Here is a 16,465-nt window from a genome sequence, read left to right on the forward strand (position 1 = left end):
AGAAACAATAAAACGATTTTAGGGGACGGGAGTAAATGACATTGGCAAGAGTTGCTCTAAAGTAGCAGCACTGCAACAAGTAACTGAAACTCACTAACTGGAGCGTACTCGACTACACCCAGGTGCATGGCCGTCCATGTGAGTGACGGCTTTTTTTTTCTTTCTTAGGATGTAAGCTTCATGTGTATAGATGAATGATCTCACGTTGAGTTAGTAGGTGCCCCCATCCTTAACAAGCTGCGACAAAATGCGTTTGACCACACTTGCGGAAGAGTACAAGCTGCATGCCGCGCACTGTGTGCCACAGCCAGTGCGCTCCCATTGTCACATGCCTGGCTTCGCGGTGGCAACGGTGCTTGTCAGGTTGTGCTTTAAGACATTGAGTTTTTTGGACATGCCCGCTTGGTTGCACCACGACACCAACTTCGCAAGTGCAATGCAGCCTCGGTTCCGTTTCCTTCCATAGGGCTCGATTCATCTAACACCACACACGATGAGAAGAAAACAAGGCAACCAACCAGCTTTGGCCTTGCCACGCGAGGAGTTTGGTCTGGTTCACGACCGCTAGAACAAACTCTCCCGCATGCAGATCGCTTCACCTGATGTTGATAGAAACAATGAGTCACTGCATGGTGCCTGCCGCCTACCCTTAATTGTAGCGACAAAATGAGGTCGACCGTACCCGCATATGGGTACATGTAACTAACATGGTCGCTTCATGAATGTTTTTACATATCTTGTTTTTTCTTATACGGTAACTAGACATGAACATTTTTACATTTTTAGTGAACATTTTTTCAAAATTATGATGCAACCGAAGCGGTCATGTCCAAAAGACTCCCTAGACACAAGCACCGCTGTTGTTGCATGCAAAGTCACTCGACCTGTACTCATCTGCGGATGCTGTCGACCGCATTTTGTCGCTTCAGTTAAGGATAGGCGGCAAGCACCAGGCAGTGACTCATTGTTTCTATTAACATCAGAGGAAGCAATGTGCATGTAGGAGAGTTCGTTCCAGCGGCCGTGAACCGGATCAAACTCCTCGGGAGGGAAGGCCAAAACTGGTTGGTGGCCTTGTTTTCTCCTCATCATGTCCGGTGTAGATGAACGCGCCCTATGAAAGGAAACAGAGCCGAGGCCGCATTGCATTTGTGAGGTTGGTGCCGTTGTGCAACCAAGCGGTCATGTCCAAAAAACTCAATGTCTTAAAGCACAACCTGACAAGCACCATTGGCGTCGCGAAGCCAGACGTGCGACAGTGGGAGCGCACTGGCAGTGGCACACAGTGCGCGTCGTGCAGGTTGTACTCATCCGCAAGTGTGGTCAAACGCATTTTGTCGTAGCTTGTTAAGGACAGGGGCACCTACTCACTCACGGTGAGATCATTCATCTATAGACATGAAGCTTACAGCCTAAGGAAGAAAGAGGCTGTCACTCACATGGACGGCCATGCACCTTGGTGCAGCTGAAGACGCTCCAGTCAATGAGTTTCAGTTACTTGTTGCAGTGCTGGTAGAGGCCGTCACTCACAAGGACGCTCCGGTCAGTGAGTTTCAGTTATTTGTTGTACTGTGCTGGAAAGTGCTGCTACTTTATTACTACTACTCCACAAAAGACCAACAATAATCCCCGGTCGCCAGCAAGCAAGTAACTGATCCAAGGCGAGCGAGGAGCGGCGGGCGCCGCGCGGACGGCGAGATCGCGCGCTGCTTTCACGGTGAAAGTTTCACCGAAACAGCCGCTCGATCATCTGCCAACGCTCCCCGCGGCGCCGGGAAACGGCAGAAACTAGTAACCGAAGGCGAGGCGAGAGTGGGCCGGCGCCCCGCGGGATGGAAGGCCGGCCGGGGAGCCGCACGCGGGCGCGCTAGCTTTGGCAAGGACGGCGATCGCTTCACTGTAGAAGTGTAGATGTACTATACAGTATACACTGCGCTGTGCTTGGCGTCGGCGCGTTACTGGCGTGCGTACACACGTTACCGGCAGTGTTTTATTGCTTACGAACATTGCGTTGTTCTCTCTTTGGTTCATATTGAAAGAGTAAAAATAGTGGCACTATTCATATGTCTAGTGTAAAAAGAACTGAAGAAAAGGAGATTTTTTGTTTTGTTTTAGTAGCGTAATAACATTGTAATGAAATAATTTAGGTTGTTTGATTTTATTTTATTTTGGTTTTAGTAGCGTAATAACATTGTAATGAAATAATTTATGTTGTTTGATTTGATTTTATTTTGGTTTTGATTTGTCTGTGTTCACTAGGATTCCAGTGTTCGGGCGTCACTATGCTACCAACTACCAACACTCGACAGCACCTTAAAAGTTGTATTCTTTTGGAAGAGGAAAACAAGTGAATCGATAAGAGAAGTGTTATACAAAGCATGGATGCATCATGCATACGAATCCGCTTTCATAATCTTAAAGAAAAATTACAATTGTACTTTGTGTCACTGTAGACACAGCGCTGCGCGCCAGCTGCATGGCCTTGAACTATCTCTCTCGTGACAAACGGTGCTCGCGTATGTCGGGTGCTCGATCGGCGCACAACTAATGTTGCTGATGCGTTCTTCTCTTGTAATGAAGGGAAATTGATAGAGCACCATTATGCGAGATCGGCCAAACCTTGCCATCATGCACAAATTTGGAAGGATGCTACATTGCTAGCTCTGCCAACAAGGTGTTCCAATGTGGAAGTATCCAAGAGAAAAGGTGAATTATCATTCTTGATTAACACATGATTCACTATAACGAAGTAGTATTTGTGAAATCTTCTTTTGAAGTATATCCATATATGTACTAATGTTATGATCTTATATACTAGTGACATTGTTTACATGTAAAGGAAAATGCCTTTCACTTCACTAAGCGTGATGATGTATATTTGGTGTATTTCATATGCACAGACGAAAAGTGTTTTTGGGTACTGGCGTGCATGCAAGCTTGGCTTTCTGAGCTACAACAAAAGGATTGCCCTTTCTGTTATGAATATGTCAAACAAGTATCGTATGCTATTACAAATAAGTATTAGTTTCGTGACTTGGTGGATAATTAAATCCAAAGCACGACAGCTTCTCAATCGACTGAATCCATCCAAATGGATACCCGTTCTTCGTTTGTAAGCAAAGGCAAAAAAAAAAAAAAAAACACCAAGTATTACAAGCAGAACTACCTAGCTGTAACCTCTAAGAGATACCAACAATTGATTCCATGAAAAGAATTGCATGCCTCTTGTTTTGCGAAAAATAGTTTGCCGCTTTTCTAGCAGATTTTGATTATCAAATCGTCAAAAGTGCGTGCGTGATCGCCTTTGGTTGCTTGCGTGCCGGCAGCGTTGGCAGGTGAGCGGTGAACGTAGCAAGGTGCATGCACGTCCATGCGAGTGACGCCCTTGATATCCTCAGGCTGGGTTTAAGCGTCTGCTCGAGTCTATAGATGATGATCAAACGATGAGTCGCTGAAATTGCGACGAAATACGTCTGACCACATCTGCAGACGAGTACACGTTCAGTGACGCGGTGTGCATGCCAGTATGTGTGCGTCCTACTGTACATACAGAAAAAAAAGGCCCACTCGAAGCTTCAAGCACACGCACGGGGTCACAGCTGTTGCATGCATGCGACGTGAGAAATTACAATTTTAACTTCAACAAACTTAATAGAAAACAAGTGCACTGTTATTTGAAGGAAATTAGCATTTGCCACCCCTAGTGGAAATGAGAAAATAGTAAAGCTACAACCTAAGGCACTAATTTGCATTGTGCTTTTCTCATTTTTGTTTTCCTAATAAGTTGGGGATGGTCATAATTGCTTATGACAATTTACATGGGTATGTATATATTCTAATACTATGTGCATGATGTTTTTTGTAATTTTATAAGAAGTACAAATTTTACCAATTTTTTTTTAAAAAAGGGTCTTGTGTAATAGGTTCCGAAAACTCTCCTCTAACCCATGCTTACTTCATATTTTTTTCCAATCAAGGAGTATGGGCTCCCGGTTCCATAAAAAATGAGACAAAATTGTCGAGTAATACAAAAAGTGGGCATGGCGCCGCATTATCCGCTATCCACTAAAGCAACACAAATAACATAAATAACTTTACCTGGACATCTATAAGTTTCCCATGTCTACTCTGTAATCTCACAATTCTAGAAAGCTTACAATCCTTATCGCTTGTGTTTGTGCATGCAACTTTGCTTCTTCTCCCTTATGCGGGCAAAGGTGGAGTTTAATTTCATACAAGATAAAACCATTACCATCGAGCATAAGTTGCCATACGATATCCGCGGGTGCGACCGAATGCCGCGTGTATATGAGCGCTTGCGTCTATACTGGGTTCAAAAAGGAAAATGCCTTTCACTTCACTAAGCATGATGATGCATATTCGGGCTATTTCATATGCATGGATGAAAAGTTTTTTTGGGTAAGCATGAAAGCTTGGCTTTATCAGCTACAACAAAAGGATCGCCCTTTCTGTTATGAATTTGTCAAACAAGTATCGTATGCTATTACAAGTAAGTATTAGTTTCGTGACGTGGTGAATAATTAAATCCGAAGCACAACAGCCTCTTATAATTGACTGAATCCATCCAAGTGGTTACCCGTTCTTCGTCTGTAAGCAAAGGAGAAAAAAAAATAACCAAGTATTACAAGCAAAACTAGGTAGCTCTAAGAGATACCGACAATTGATTCCATGAAAAGAATAGCATGCCTCTTGTTTTGTGAAACAATAGTATGCCGCTTTGCTAGCACATTTTGATCATCAAATGGTCAAAAGTGCGTGCGTGATCTCGCCGCCCAAGCGGCACCCGCCCGTTGCTTGCGGGCCGGGAGCGTTGGCAGATGAGCGGTGCATGCACGTCTATGTGAGTGACGCCCTTGATATCCTCGGGCTGGGTTTAAGCGTCTGCTTGAGTCTATAGATGATGACCAAACGATGAGTCATTGAAGTTGCAGACGAGTACACGTTCAACCACATCTGCAGACGAGTACACGTTCAGTGACGCGATGTGCATGCCAGTATGTGCGCGTCCTACTGTACATGCAGAAAAAAAAAGTCCCGCTGGAAGCTTCAAGCACACGCACGGTTGCAGCTGTTGCATGCATGCGACGTTAGGAGTGCACTGGATTAGATTAGATAGGCGCCGGTGACTCATCGTGAGGCCATCATCATCCATAGACACGAGTTCCTGACGCTCACATGGCGCCTAGGTGCAGCCGAGAACGCACCAGTCCCCTCGAAAAAAAGGGAGAACACACCAGTCACAGAGTTTCAATTACCCGTTGCTGTGCTGTAAAGTGCTGCAGCTTCACTGTGGAAAAGAACAACGAGTTGCTCGTGGATCGGCTGAGCGACGTCAGGAAACGGAAGCAACTAGTAACCCAAGGAACGAGAGCGAGGAAGGACCGGCGCCGCGCGGGCGGCGAGATCGGGCGCTGGTCTGACCGAAACGGCCGGTGGCGCGCGTCACCGCGGCTGCACCGCCTCCACTCTTCCCTTGCGACAACGCTTGCTGATGCTACGTACAGCCCGGGGATGGAAGTACACTGGCACCAGGGTGGCAGTGTTTCGGATGCTTCCTCTCGAGGTTGCCGCTCATCTCGGAACAATGGTCATAGAGAGAGACACGCACATATCTCTTGGACTCTCACTACACCTCACTCGTCCTACAGATCAAACATTTTTATACTTTGCATGAATAGATTGGAAGGGGCTCCACGGGATAAGAGGGGCACTTTCTTTCAAGAAATCACACATCAAAGAAAGGAGAGTAGCGGAGAGTGAACCCTGACTCGAAGCTTCCCACTCCATCTTCGAACCTCTACCACCCTACGTGTGCACCTGTGAGGCTAGCAAGGGAGACAATGCCGTTGATCCATGGTGTCGGAATCGGGGCTCCAGGGACCCAAGAGATTCGTACTCTGGGGTGCGCTAGTTCCTACCGCTCTACTCAGCCCTCGCAACTTCACGGCGACGCTGCGGCGAGCTCGAGCTAAGGAAGAAGAACAATGAACACGGCAGTTACCAGGTTCGGGCCATCTCGCGGTGTAAAACCCTACTCCTGCTTGTCTAGGATTGCTTGGCAAGAGAGAGTACAAGTGTTGGGCTCTAGTTGCTAAACGAGTCGACGCCCTCTACGACGGCACCTCACCCTCTTCTTATACTGCCCCTGGTCCTCTTCCCCCGAAAACAAAAGGCGGGAAGGGTTGCCACAACAGCCAGTTTGAAGGGGGATAAGGTCGTAGCTTATCCTGACTAAAGGCGGTCTTTGCATGCAAAAGTCTCCTGTCGTGACGCGCTGGTGATGTGGCCAAGCCAGGCGTCATAGCCGGCATCGGCCGGGCGGGAGCGAAGCAGCTCTCGCGTCGTGAGCAGCGCGCCCTGCGCGTTCGGCGGCCTGCGGTGGCCGAGGGAAGAAGAGGCCATGGCGGTGCGAACATCGGGCTGCACGGAGGGGTGCATGGAGGAGTCCTGCTGCTCGTGGGCAGCAGGGTCGGTGGCAGTAGCGGACGAGGCGTTGGCAGAGTAGCGGCGGTCGCCGCGGCCCGCAGGCTCCATCTGGGCGACGCGAGCTGCCCGACGCTTGGCACGCGCACGGCGAGCGTCAGCCATGGTATTGGTCAAGCGGGAGCTGAAACTGGGCGGAAGAACAGCAGCACACCCCTACCTGGCGTGCCAAATGTTGGAATCGGGTCTCCGGGGACCCAAGAGGTTCGAACTCTAGGGTGCACTAGTACCTACCGCCCTATCTGTCCTCACAACTTCATGGCGACGCTACGACAAGCTCGAGCTAAGACAGAGGAACAATGAACACGGCAGTTACCCAGGTTCGGGCCACCTCGCAGTGTAAAACCGTACTCCTACTTGTCAGGGATTGCTTGGCGAGAGAGAGTACAAGTGTTGGGCTCTAGTCGCTAAACGAGTCGACGCCCTCTACGGCGGCACCTCGCCCTCTTCTTATACTGCCCCTGGTCCTCTTCCCTCGAAAACACAAGGCGGGAATGGTTGCCACAACGGGCAGTTTGAAGGGGGGCAAGGTCACAGCTTATCCTGACTAAAGGCGGTCTACGCCTGCAAAAGTCTCCTACCGTGACACGCTGGTGGGCTCAGGAATGACAACCGCCCTGGCACGCCCGTCGTCTTGTTCATCTTGTACCGATCAGGCAGCCTTTGGAGATTGCTTTGGGAGCTGGTGGCTGGCCTCGCTCCCTTAGCATGAAAGAGGAAAGCCTCCTTATCTGCGCCCGCTGGCGCGACCTTTGGGATCACTTGTCGCCTCGCGCGTCACCCACGTGAAGACTCTGGATCGTGTGATCGGGCCTGGCGGCTCTTGACTTGTTTGCCTCCACGAGGGCCTTGGGAGGCGACCTCGGGAGACAGCCTCGCGAGGTTCCTGGCGATGCCTCCGATCCGCCTAGGGCGTTGCTGACGTGTGCCTCGTGTGGCGAGGGCCTCGTGAGGATCTTGCTCACGAACCTTAGTTGTGGGCCATGCACTGGGCCACAGGCAGACAGGCCTGGGTACTCCCAATCCCACGGGCCCAACACATGGCATGCCATGTGATTAAGAAAATCTTCATTCAGTCTAATACACTGGCCCATGGCACAACATATGATTAACTAGAAATTAGAAGGGGATTTCATGTGTCTTCTTTATTTTCTATGTGCAGTCACATTAACCATTAACCCTTGAGCCGTCAACGGGTGGTGGTTAGGTGTGGATCCTCATCTACAATGTCTTACCCTAGTGGTGTGTTTCGGATCCCAAGTAATTGACAATGTCACATTTATCACACAATAATACATATCAAGCTAAGACTAATATATACCAAGTTACAATTGCATGTCATGATTAAAAATAAGTAATTTTATATGTATTATACCCATATCAATTCAAACTTATATAGAAGTGAAACTATGAAAGGCACTCCCATTTTCATATGTGAAAATGATAGTAGCATAAAAGTCTTACCCGTTATGAACCTTAAAATATGTTCAATGTTTGGTTTTTTGGTTGGAAAGAAATGTGTGTTTGTTTCTTTTTTAGAGGAATATGTGTTTCTTATTAGAGGAATATGTGTTTTTCTCTTCGCGGCGAGTCATGGTGTAGTGAATAGATCAGCAGTCGTGGGTTCTTGAACCAACGACTGAGATGGGGAATGTGAGATGCGAGTGATTATCCTCCCATTGTCATGTCATGCCTTGATGAGTCACGTGAACGTAGGGGTGGTCGCGCCTACGACCGCACTGGGATAATGGTGCGTGCCTATTCTGCCAAAAAAATCCCATTGAACTCGATGGTATTCCCTTAGTCGCGGTTGCGCCACACCCTCAATGTCGCCTCGTGCTGCGGCATTCTCCTCCATTCCTCAACTCAGCCAAGGCGATGGGGACCAAGATCTGGGGCAGCGCGCCACTACGACGGACTACAGGAAGCCTCTTCGGTGGGCCCCGCTATGCACCATCGTCAATGGGGTTCGCCGGGCTGGTGAGGATGTGAATCTTCCTCTTCCAGCTCTCATTCACTGGTGTGGCCACCATGTGCAAGATCTTCACTACCTTGGGTGCGCTCTTTCCTGGCCGCCCTTAGATCTCTCTACTTCTCCCTGTTTCTTGTTCCATCGACCGGCAACCTCCTCGTTGGTGCGTCCGATCATGGAAATGCCCAACAAGCACAGCCTCCATGGCAGTGCACACGCACATCTCATAAAGCACACCATCACCTAATTACCTTATTGGGCTAAATTTACTACCCACGGGTATGTGTATGGGCCAAATGTAGTCGTCGCAGGGTGTCGTGGGGATGGGTACAATCCAGCGCCGCCCGTACCTGATTCCCATGGGCCCATCAATTAGGCCCGATATGTGCACCCTATCATTTCTCCCATATATAAATACCACACCCAGCCTTCTCACATCAGAACCCTAAATCAAACCGCACAATAGTCCTCTTTCCTCCCCTAGCCGCCGCCAACCCTCTCTTCTCCCAACCCTTCCCTCTTCCTAGATCAAACCTCACGCCACAGTGACGAGCCGACGGGAAGCCTCTTTGGAGGAGCCTTCTATGCATCAATGTCGATGGGGTTCGCCGACCAAGCGAGGGTGTGGATCCCCCTTCTCATGCTCTCAATCGTCGGCACGACCACCATCAACCAGATCTTCACTACCTCAGGTATGCGCGCTCTCTCTCTCTCTATCCTTTTCTCTCCTGGTCGCCCTTGGATCCCTCTCCTACTCCTTCGTTTCTCGTTACACTGATAGGTGACCTCCTTGCCGGTGCTTTCGATTATGGACATGACCATCAAGCATAGCCTCCATGGCACCGCACACGCATGTCCTAGGAGGCACGCCATCAGCTAATTACCTTATTTTTGCTCAATTTGCAACCCACGGGTATGCGTATGGGCCAAATGTTGTCCCCACCAGGTATCGTGGGGGTCGGTACGTTCCACCACTCATGTACCTGATATCCACGAGTGCCGTCAGTTAGGCCCGACATTTGGGCCCTAGCTTTTCTCCCATATAAAAACACTACATCCGTCCATCCCACGATGGAACCCTAAATCAATCCACATTCGACTCATTTGTCCTCTCCTAGCCGCTACCAACCCTTCTCTCTTCTCCTAGCCTCTCCCTCTTCCCCAAATCGATCCTCCTACCACCATTCGCCACCCGTCCAGGAAGATGGTGCTACATAGCCTCGACCCTTGTAGATCTATTCTCCGCCCGTCCCTATCACGCTCACCCATCATTGGCGCATCTCGCCTCGTCACTCTGGCTGCCGAATCAATTGTGGGGACTGCGATGGTGCGCCGCTTAGAGGCCATGCCCTACTGGTCAGCTACTCGCGTGTCGCGACGGCCTCCTCCGTGTCCACCCCTCTGCACAACGACGATCGACTCTGGCGAGATCCGACATCACTTTTACCTCTCAAATCCCAAGGTAATCATAGTCCATGCCATGGCCAAAATCTCCCTCTCGCCGCCGCGATTTCGCTCCCAATGTTCTTCCTGTGCCGTGTTCTGGGTTGTTTGTTCCTTCCTGCCGAAAGATCAATTCTGGGTTCTTTTTGTTTTGTTTGTGGTGGTCCTTACTTTCAATGTGCGTCTGTTTTTTGTTTTGCCTGGAGCAGAGTTTATCTAATCTTCAGGTCGTCGGTGCTCCGTCTGGTTCCTGATCTGGTTTTGTTGCTTGCTTTACTATCTCATCTCACTGTTGGATGCATTTTACCAATCTTTCCGAGTTTGGTTGCCGGCCGAAAATTCTTTCCTTTTTCCCCACTCGACGGCTGTTGTGACTGATTCCAGAATTTCATGTCGATTTTGTTCAGTTTTAGTAAGATTTCTGTTTGGTCTGTCTTTGCAGCGGCGACATGATCATGGCGGAAGATTTATGCTTTCGCTCAATTGTTTCTCTACGGATTTCTGTCAAACAGATCTTTGAATGCTCGGGGTTCGCAATCCAATTTTGTTGTTCGTAGAGGTGGATGCTTTTTGGAACTGATTTTGGTTTAGATAGAATTCTCGTGATGAGGGGAAGAATTTCTTTGATGTTTGTTTCAATATGTATCCCAAGTGTTCGAAGTGGTTCTCGTGCTCGCTAACACCGTCTTTGGATTGTCTGATTTTCATTTTCCGTGCAGGTACCAAAGGATCAACCCGGAATCTGTCCGAGTCCCCAATGGAGGCGGCAGCGGCATCTTCGCCCACCAGGAAGCCAGCAGAACCCGCACCGTCACCCACACCAAGCATGGACGAGCGCAACGTCGCCCCAATCGCGGATGCCGACAGGTCGAGCCTCATGCCCTACCTCGCCCGTGCCTCGCTCAAGCAGCGCGAGCCATGAGGGCGTCTGTCATCCTCATCCGCTGCCATCATGAGGGACAACCAGTTGTACAACGCCGCCGCGCACTCCTCCCAGGGTATCAACCTCGACGACGGGCTCTACAACTTGGCCACCCAAGCCTCTGGGCCATCCAACAGCCTCGGCGACGCGGTCTACACCTTCGCCGCCCAAGCCTCCCAGGCATACAACAGCCTCGGCAGCGGGCTCTACAACCTCGCCGCCCAGGCCACCCAGGAAGGCGACCTCGGCGGGGGCTCTACAACCTCATCGCCCAGGCCACCCAGGGAGCCGACCTCGGCGGGGGGCTCTACAACCTCGCCGCCCAGGCCACCCAGGGAGGCGACCTCGGCGGCAATATCGTTGTCATCACCGCAGCTGCCGCCGTCGAGGTCGCCTCCCTGGGTGGCAAGGTTGTAGAGCCCGCTGCCGAGGTCGGCCCCCTAGGTGGCCCGGGCGGCGAGGTTGTAGAGCTCACCACCGAGGTCGCCTCCCTGGGTGACCTGGGCGGCGAGGTTGTAGAGCCAACTGCCGAGGTTGTTATATGCCTGGGAGGCTTGTGCGGTGAAGGTGTCGACTGCGCCACCGAGGCTGTTGGATGGCTCAGAGGCTTGGGTGGCCAAGTTGTATAGACCGCCACCGAGGTTGAGTCATTGGGAGGAGTGCGCGGCGGTGTTCTACAGCTGGTGGTCCATCATGATGGCAGCAGACGAGGACGACGGATGCTCTCGTGGTTGGTTATGCTCAAGAGAGGCATGGGCGAGGTAGGACGTGAGGCTCGACCTGTCAGCATCCACGGCTGGGGCGCTATCGTGCTCGCCCATGCTTGGTGTGTGTGACGGCGCGGGTTCTGCTAGCGTGTCGCCGGGCCATCCTAAGGATCAAGAAACGCCCGACGACGCAAGGCCAGGCCCAGCCGCGCGCGGAGGCGGAGAAGCTGATCCGCCGTAGAGCGCCCGCGGCCCGGTCATCCTCGACACCTCGCCACAGACTCCTCGCGCTGCCACCCTCTCGCCACTGCCACCCCGCGCCGCCACCCTCTTTCAGCATAGGTACACACGCCACGCCCCATTCTCTGTCGAGCCAGGTAAGGTAGCCACCATGGGACCTGCCCGTCGTCCACGGCCGGCAGCGTCCCCACTCTGTCCATGTTGAGTTGCGTTGCGTCGTCATGGTCGGGCCAGTCCGACCTGCTGCCCGTGTGCTCGGGCCAGGGCTGGGCCCGGTCTTGTTTGCGTGGCGTTGTGGGCCCCCTCCATTTTTAGAAATAGTGACGCGTTTCTTTACTCAATTACACCTTTTGTATTCTTGCCCTATATACGCCAGCAGTACAAGTCAGTACGTAACGCCACACGCATTAATCGGCACCTCATTATCTCCGAGATAGGTACTGATAATCTGGGCGATCTCCAGCATCGTCTGTGTTGTGTTGTGATCACTCTACACGCGAACATCAGTGTCTATCCTGGCACTATTGCCATTAATAGTTTCAATCCATTGTTTGTATATACGCGGTGCATGCCAGAGGAACTGGTGATATCAGCGCTAAATTGGCATTAGTAGTAGAGATTTGATGCATGCATTAGCGGCATTAGTGTGCTTGCTTGTGCATATCCATCCATCTAATGCCATTAATAGTTTCATTATATTGTTTGTATATATACGCAGTGCAAGCGAGAGGAACTGCTGATATCACCGCTGAATTCGTATTAGTAGTAGAGATTTAACGCATTAGTGGCATTAATTAGTATGCTTGCTTGTGCATATCCAACCATCCATCTATCCATCTGTAGAGTAGATGTGTACTTGTACTGGCTGCGCAGGCTAGATCCTGTAGACATTGTTCAGTTTCGGTCGTGTCTGTCGTCCTTGCTTACTGATGATGCCGAACATGATGGTCACCAGATCATCCGCGGAGGACCCTCATGCCGCTGCCGGTGAGCAGCAGCAGCCACAGCGGCAAGCGGCGGACAAGGCGCCTCGCACCACCGAGGAGGAGCCAGCGGATCTTACCAATACTTCCCGGTTTGATTGCCTGTCTCGTCTCACTGCTGGATTTTAACAATCTTTCTCGTCTCACTGCCTCAATTTTTTTCTTTCCCCACTAGACGGCTGTTGTGACTGGTTGCAGAGATTTCCCATCGATTTTGTTCTGTATTAGGACTTCTGTTTGGTCTGTCATGGCGGAAGATTCATGCTTTCGGCCGATTGTTTCCATGCCGTCGCTGCAGGCAGTTTCGTGTGTACTTTTCTGTGCGGATTTCCGTCGAGCAGATCTTCAAGTGCTCGGGTTTCGCACTTCAGTTTTGCAGTTCGTAGACGTGGTTGCGTTTTAGAACTAATTTTGGTTTTAGTTTACATTTCTCGCGATGAGGGGAAGAAGTTTTTGCTGTTAGTTTCATGTTGGCCGTATGCATCGATTGATGTAGAGGCCGGGGGTTTTAACCTCCTTTTTAAAAAAAATGTTGTTACCCAAATGTTTGACTTGGTTCTCGTGTGATCCAAATCAGTGGCTAACATCGTATCTGGATTGTGTGATCTCGTTTTCTATGCAGGTACCAGAGGATAAACCCAGAATCCGTTCCAGTCTCCAATGACAGCGGCGGCGGCAATGGCAGCGCCGCCACCAGAAAGCTAGTAGAACCTGTACCATCACCCACACCAAGCATGGACGAGCGCGACGGCGCCCTGACTGTCGACGCTGACAGCTCGAGCCTCACGTCCTACCTCGCCCGCGCCTCGCTCGAGCAGCACCGGCCAGGAGGGCGTCCGGCGTCCTCATCCGCTGCCATGGTGAGCGACCACCAACTGTACAACGCCACCGCGTACTCATCCCATGGAGTCAACATCAGCGGCTGCCTCTACAACTTGGCCGCCCAAGCCTCCCAAGGATCCAACCTCAACGGCGGGCTCTACAACTTGGCCGCCCAAGCCTCCGAGGCAGCCAACAGCCTCGGCGGCGGGCTCTACAACCTCACCGCCAAGGCCACCCAGGGAGCCGACCTTTATGGCGAGCTCTACAACCTTGCCGTCCAGTCTACCCAGGCATCCAACAGGCTCGGCAGTGGGCTCAACAACCTCGCCGGCCATGCCACCCAAGCATCCAACAGCCTTGGCGGCGGGCTCTACAACCTCACCGCTCAGGCCATTGAGGGAACCGACCTCGGTGGCGGCAGCAGCAGCAGCAGCAGTGACATTGCCATTGCCGCGCTGGAAGACCCTGCGCCGCTCAAGTGGGGCTGCAAGAAGTGCTCGCGCCCCTGCCGCGAGGTGCCCGCGCCGGCGCCCGCTGTCACTCCTGCACCCGCATCGGTGCCTGCTCCTGCGCCAGCAACGGTGCCCACTCCAGCGCCTGAGCCAGAGCTGACCCCCCCTCAGGCGCATCGCCGGGGAATCTTAAGGATCAAAAGCCGCCCGACGGCGCAAGGCCAGGCCCAGCCACGAGCGGAAGCGGAGAAGTTGATGCCACCGCCGAGCGCCCGCGGCCCCGCCATCCTTGACACCTCGCCTCAGACTCCTCGCACCACCACCCTCTCGCCGCTGCCACCTCGCGCCACCACCCTCTCACCACTACCACCTCGCGCCGCCACCCTCTCGCAGCACAGGTACGCATGCCATGCCCCATACTGTGTCGACGCAGGTAAGGTAGCCACCATAGGACCTGCCTGTCGTCCACAACGGCAGCATCCCCACTCCGTTCGTGTTGTGTCGTCTCGGTCGAGCCGGTCCGGTCGGGTCTGAGCCTTTGCCCGTGGGCTCGGATCAGGGCCGGGCTGGGTCTCGCTTGCGTGGCGTTGTAGGTCCCACTCCATTTTTTAGAAATAGTGGCGCGTTTCTTTACTCAATTATACCATCTGTATTTTTGCCCTTTATACGCCAGCAGTACATCAAAGTAAGTAACGCCACACGCATTAATCGGCACCTCATTATGTCCGGGATAGATACTGATAATCTGGGTGATCACTCTACACGCAAACAGCAGTGTCTATCCTGGCACTAATGCCATTAATACTTTCCTTCTATTGTATGTATACGCGGTGCTGGCCAGAGGAACTGGTGATATCACCGCTAAATCGGCATTAGTAGTAGAGATTTGATGCTTGCATTAGTGGCATTAGTGTGCTTGCTTGTGCATATCCAACCATCTATCCATCCATCTATAGAGTAGAGGTCTCCTTTTATACGCGGTGTACTTGTAGATCGCATAGGCATTGCTTAGTTTCGGTCGTGTCCGTCGTCCTTGCTTACCGATGATGCCGGAAATGATGGTGACCAGATCATCCACGGAGGACCCTCATGCCGCTGACGGCGAGCAGCAGCAAGCGGCGGACAAGGCGCCTGGCACCACCGAGGAGCCGGCGCCCAAGGTGCATGAGCCTAAGCCGCCGCTGCCGCAGCCGAGGCGCCAGCCGTACCGTCAGGCGGCGGACAAGGCGGCTCACGCCAGCAACGGCGAGCAGGAGCCGGCGCCCAAGGCGGAGCCTAGGACGCCGCAGCCGCAGAGGCAGAGGCAGCAGCCGCCGCGCCAGGCGTCGATGAAGGAGAAAGGCAAGGCGCCGATGGTGCAGGAGCCTCCCGCGGTGGCGCCGCACGTCGCGCAGAGGGCGGCGGCCGCCGCGGGGGAGGCCGTGGCCCGGCCGCCGGTGCCGCGAGTCGCGACCCAGCTCACCCGCAAGGAGGAGGAGGAGGACTGGTTCGCGATGACTGGCAGAAGGCTGCCCTACCGCCCCCTGCAGCGCCACCCCAAGGCCGTCGAGGACAAGCTCCAGGTACGCCACGCACCGCCATTCTTTTTTTGTCTCTCTTCCATGCATGCATTCGTCTCGGTGTTACTACGAGTGGTAAGGCTGACACGATCAACGATGTGTTGGCGCAGAAACTGTTCCCGGGGCAGACGCTGCCTGAGGTGACCAGGGCCAGGTACATGGTGCGCGAGAAGAAGCAAAAGAAGGTACCGCTCCATCTCCTCCCACTGCACACTTTTTTTACTAGTCAGCTTTAATTTTACTTACATTTACACTGCACCGTCATTTCGTCATTAGAACAATGGCATTAGTTTTTATATGATTATTTAAACTTTTCAAATATTTGGATGACTAGTCAATGTGTACGTGCAATGCACGTTAATTTGAAAGTATATTAAGTGCATGCGGATATTAAGTAGGATATTATTTACGTGTTATTATGTGATTAACACTATATTTGACATGAAATTAACTGCAACGTTAAATGTGTTGAACACTCGATATTGAAGCAGTATAGGTCGTTAGATTGACATGATCTGATGACCGAGATTAATTGGATTATATAGATACTTATGACGATTAGTGCTATACTGTACGTAGATGATTGGATACTTATTTGTATAGAGCTGGGAGGTTTTGGGGGAGAAGGAAAGAAATCACCGGCTTACTATTTAATGGTCCTAGCCGATGTCACGTGGGCCCGGCCCATTGTTGACTGTGCATGCGAGCTCGGGTTGGCCTGTCTGTCTATGTGGCTGACTGCCGACGTGCAGGTGTGTCCAGCACAGAGATTGTCATGTCTACACGTGGCGAGCCGTCGTGGAGGTCTGGGTAGCCAAGGCCCCGTTGCATGTTTCTGTTTCAAAATTATTAAAGAAAATT

At 51.7% G+C, this 16,465-nt stretch overlaps 1 protein-coding gene across 1 annotated transcript in view; it reads left to right on the forward strand.

Moving 5' to 3' along the window:
* The first annotated feature begins 12,384 nt into the window (after positions 1–12,384).
* LOC119355608 (protein transport protein SEC31-like) overlaps positions 12,385–16,465 on the forward strand; it is a 4,736-nt gene continuing 655 nt past the window's right edge. The window contains exons 1-5 of the mRNA XM_037622438.1: positions 12,385–12,863; positions 13,394–14,578; positions 14,722–14,730; positions 15,115–15,607; positions 15,715–15,789. Of these exons, the coding sequence (XP_037478335.1) occupies positions 12,718–12,863; positions 13,394–14,578; positions 14,722–14,730; positions 15,115–15,607; positions 15,715–15,789 (1,908 nt within the window). The 5' untranslated portion in view covers positions 12,385–12,717. The remainder of the gene's footprint in view (positions 12,864–13,393; positions 14,579–14,721; positions 14,731–15,114; positions 15,608–15,714; positions 15,790–16,465) is intronic.

Source organism: Triticum dicoccoides, chromosome 1A, assembly GCF_002162155.2.
Source record: "Triticum dicoccoides isolate Atlit2015 ecotype Zavitan chromosome 1A, WEW_v2.0, whole genome shotgun sequence".
Classification (NCBI taxonomy): domain Eukaryota; kingdom Viridiplantae; phylum Streptophyta; class Magnoliopsida; order Poales; family Poaceae; genus Triticum; species Triticum dicoccoides.